General features: G+C 36.2%; 1 protein-coding gene across 1 annotated transcript; it reads left to right on the top strand.

Moving 5' to 3' along the window:
- Positions 1 to 2,830: 2,830 nt before the first annotated feature.
- LOC110272436 (F-box/kelch-repeat protein At3g06240-like) lies at positions 2,831 to 3,987 on the top strand. Its single transcript, XM_052260744.1, has 2 exons — positions 2,831 to 3,171; positions 3,282 to 3,987. Exons 1-2 carry the CDS (start codon positions 2,831 to 2,833, stop codon positions 3,985 to 3,987), a joined length of 1,047 nt encoding a protein of 348 aa, XP_052116704.1.
- Positions 3,988 to 4,194: the final 207 nt, after the last annotated feature.

Here is a 4,194-nt window from a genome sequence, read left to right as displayed (position 1 = left end):
GATTCTTTTGGGGATAATACGTTTCTCCTGCAAACTTGAGATGCTAGGTGTGGAGTCTAGTGAATTTGTCAAATGAATCTCTTGTAAAATTTCTCCTCCGCACTCACCCCTTCATTCGTCTTCATCAAGGACCCTGCAGAAGCTCGCTACTGCTCTGATCTAAACGAAATATTTCATGACGATACTATGATGAAATTGACCTTTCTTGATTTCATTGTCCCAATGAAGAACAGGAAGGAGAAGAATATGGACCAATCTCGTGAATCGTGATACTAGGAGGGTGCCTAGCCTTGTATTTCATAAACTACAGTTTTGGTGATAATAGAACTCAGATATGGAAAAGTGAATTCATCTTGGACTCTACTCTATCACATTCCTTAATCCATATGATGTTTCTTAAGTATCCAATCATTTTCTCAGGAAAACTTAACAACATGAAAATCAATCCACTGCTCATGAAAAATTTAAGTTATCTAACATTCAATTTGATTGGTTTAAAACCATAGATTATTAATTCTTATTGTTATGAAAATTCTTACATTAAACTTACTGCTTAATTAAGGATATATAGTAGAGGTGTTACTGAAACTACTTAAACACGTTTTAAAAGGATAGGTCCTATTCTGCCATTCTTTGCACTACATTATTCCTCATTGGTTTTATTACGTTGTGATCAATGTAAAAGTACTGAGCAAGATGCATTGTGCATCAAGTTGCATTCAGATGTGAGTTTTGACTATTCATGGCGAAACTTGAAGTATCAAATGCTAGGGTAATCATTAATAGCTGTCTTGCTTCCTACAATCTAGTATTGTGGTGAGGTATGCTTCGTTATTGTGCTGAGTGCTATACATAAATATACTTTTTCTTATTGATTGTATACTTTCAGTTAAGATGTTAGCTTTGGCAATACCTTAAATAATGGTTGATGTGTATCCTTTGTAATATTATTAGGTACATCACAATGAAATAACTCATAAGATTTATCTTACTGTGATACAAATAATCAAAATGTGACTGATATAATCTGTTGATGGCCAATGAATTGCTAGTTGCTACCCATAGAAGGAAAAATTGAGGATTAGTGAACTCTATTTAAGAATTTGCTGCTAGCTAACAGGTTGTTACATGTACAAACGGAATTCGAATCTTGGCCATTTGCTTAAACGAACTAGTGAGCTAACCACCAAACTATTCTAACTTTATTCAAAAGCTAAATGCATAAAGGTGCATGGTTAATGTTTGGGCATCCGGGAATTTATGAGGCCAAAATCCTAGCTATATATGTATGGAATAATTCTATGTCAAATTTAACTTGAATTGAAGCCCATTTCCATTTACCATCATGAACAAGAATGAGTTTCGCTTAAAATAGTTAAAATATGATTGTGAATTTTGAAATAATCTGTGAAAATTTTATTGTTTGTAGGAAAATTGATCATTATTTGTAGGAAAATTGATCATCATTGGCAACAACTGCCTGCCATTGAGGAAGTCAGAGATTGAATACTATGCTATGTTGGCCAAAGGTTGGAGTTCACCGTTACAATGGAAGTAAGTTCTTAATCTTATACCTCCCACCATTTTCTGCTGTCTCTCTTAAATGTTATGATAGCTTGCATTACAAGTCCCAAATTACTTACTTTGATGTAATATTCATATAGCTTATTAGGTTATTCCAGCTTGGAACATTACTTAGTGCCATATAAGAAAAGCTGGTCTAGTCTTATACTATACACAAGTCTCAAGTAGAAAGAGCATCACATTAAATTGAATCATATGATTGAATGTCCTAACTAAAAAACTTACCAATATTTCACCCCTTTGATTTATGTACTTTTTCAAATGACTGGTTTGTTTAGGTACACTACGCACGCTATATGTGTTGAAAATATGTTGCCCCTTCTTAGTGACTACTTAATTTGATTTGAAGAAAGTGAGCTTCTCGGAGATATTTGTGCTTGGACAAGTGAAATTTAGCGGTGTATTTTTATAATGATGATGCCCAAACTAAAGATATGGGTCATGAAACAGAGGAGGCTGCAACATTATCCACATTTTTTTCTAGTTTGTTTATTAATTAATCTGATAAGAAGATGAAAAAGAAAATGTAACATTGTCTCATGTTTTGCAATTAGTTCAGAGTTTGCTTGGTTACCTACTTTCACTTCACAATGAGAAATTAATTTTTTTTAATGCACTCTGTCAAACTAACATTAAAATTTGGTTAAATTTATGATTTACTTAAGTTTGCATACAATAGGAATTAAAATTGCTATCTTGTATGTTGTAACTACTAATGAGCTTTGATCTTTTTAGTTTCTACGGTATCCCCCAATACGACAGGCCAATGACTAATCCGTCGCGAATTGGAGCTATATTTAAGCGTATGCTGTTGGTCAATGGGTTCCTGTATATACAAAGCAAGATTCGAATCACTAATGCTTGCCTAAGTGAACGAGTGAGTTGATCACTCGACCAACCCAAATTGATTACTATTTTGATGGTAAACTTGAATTCAGCAAATGCTTATTATGAAATCACATTAATCCTTGTATTAAGATTTGTTGTTCATTGGTTGAAACCTTTGACCAAACTCAACAATAACTCAAAAAAGAAAAAAAAATTATGGTTGCTGTAAAATTGAATTGCTTCCCCATTTTTCTAAAATAACTGTTTCCAAAGTTGCTTTATTTCCAGGAACCGAAAAGTGGGGAAAAAAACGCGGGAAAATGGTCGTCTTTTTAAACGGATTGATGGAATGGGCATATGAATCTTCTTCCTTGCCAAAAACCCTAACATTGGACCAATAGCAATGAAGCAGTCGAGCATGGAGGAGAAGAAGCTCAAGAGCTTCAACGATCTCCTTCCTCCGGAGCTGATACGAGCAATCTTACTGAGGGTTCCCATCAAACACCTTGCGTGCGTCAGGTGCGTTTCCAAGCTATGGAATACTCTCATTTCCGATCCCAATTTCGCAAAATCCCATCTTGACCTCTCTCTCGCACCCTCTCATACATGTCTCTTCCTCCAAGACAATTCTCACGCTTACTCAGTTGACCTCGATGCACTGCTTCAAGATGATAATGATGGCGTTGATGCAATAGCCCTCTCTCTCCCTTTCATGAAGAAGCCACCTTCTGATTTCCATCTTCTTGGTTCCTGCAGAGGGTTCGTACTCTTACACCGCGAACCACGTTTCTTATCTTATGGAATCCACTCACTGATTCCTGCAAAAGAATCTCATACTCTCATATGGTTAATGCCGCAACAAATGGTAGAGTTTATGATCGTCTTGTTAAGGTCTTCTGCTTTCTCCATGATGCGCTTCTATATGGCTTTGGGTACGATGCGTCACAAGATGATTATGTAATAGTTGTAGCCTATAAGGGTAAAGATGGCGAAAACCATTTTAATATGTGTTATTTGAGAAGCAATTCATGGATTAGTCTTGATGCTGCACTTCCCAAATCATCGTCCTGGGATAATTGGAAACCTAAGGGGTTGTTCTGTAACGGGGCTATTCATTGGTCTACTTATGAGTACTGTATTGACATTCTTATCTTTGATCTGAAGGAAAGAAGTTTCTCCACGATATGCGGGCAACACCTCTTTAAACCCCGTGTCGTCCTGCTAGGAGGATGCCTAGCCTTCTATTTGTATGGAGAGAATACAGCAGGAGAGAATACAACTGAGGTATGGGTGATGAAAGAATATAAAGTGGAGTCGTCTTGGACTGTCTATGAGATTCCTCTTGAACTCTTTAAGCCTCTGTGCTTATCTGCTAATGGGGATATTATTGGAAGATGTTATCCTTCAGATGGTGAAGTAGGGTTCTATATATATAATGTCAGAGGAGAGCTGCTCAAACATGTTCAATATCTTTATGGTGAGCCTTCCAACCACATAAGGTCCATTGTACATGTGGACTGTCTCATGGCAGTCCCTAGCAACATCAAGAAGAAGAAGAGGAAAAAGGGTATGTAATGTGTGCTTTAGGCCATTTTGTTGCTGTTATTTGTGCTTGTGTTATGATTGATTGAAACAAAATGAGCTTAATGGATTATTAAGTTGCAACTAAACGTGAGTTTTGACCATTGATGGTGACCTTGAAGTCCATTAAACCGTGTCTAGCTTCTTATTATCACGTCTCCAATTGAGGTTCTTTAAGGTTAAGATTATTTCTTCTTTCAT

Source organism: Arachis duranensis, chromosome 4, assembly GCF_000817695.3.
Source record: "Arachis duranensis cultivar V14167 chromosome 4, aradu.V14167.gnm2.J7QH, whole genome shotgun sequence".
NCBI classification, from domain to species: domain Eukaryota; kingdom Viridiplantae; phylum Streptophyta; class Magnoliopsida; order Fabales; family Fabaceae; genus Arachis; species Arachis duranensis.
This window is presented reverse-complemented; position numbering and strand designations above follow the sequence as displayed.

Excerpts from the sequence above, each read along its gene's own strand:
- LOC110272436 (XM_052260744.1), top strand. The coding sequence starts at position 2,831 with ATGGAGGAGAAGAAGCTCAAGAGCTTCAACGATCTCCTTCCTCCGGAG. Across the intron at positions 3,172-3,281 it reads CTTCTTGGTTCCTGCAGAGG|AGTTTATGATCGTCTTGTTA; the intron begins GTTCGTACTCTT and ends AACAAATGGTAG.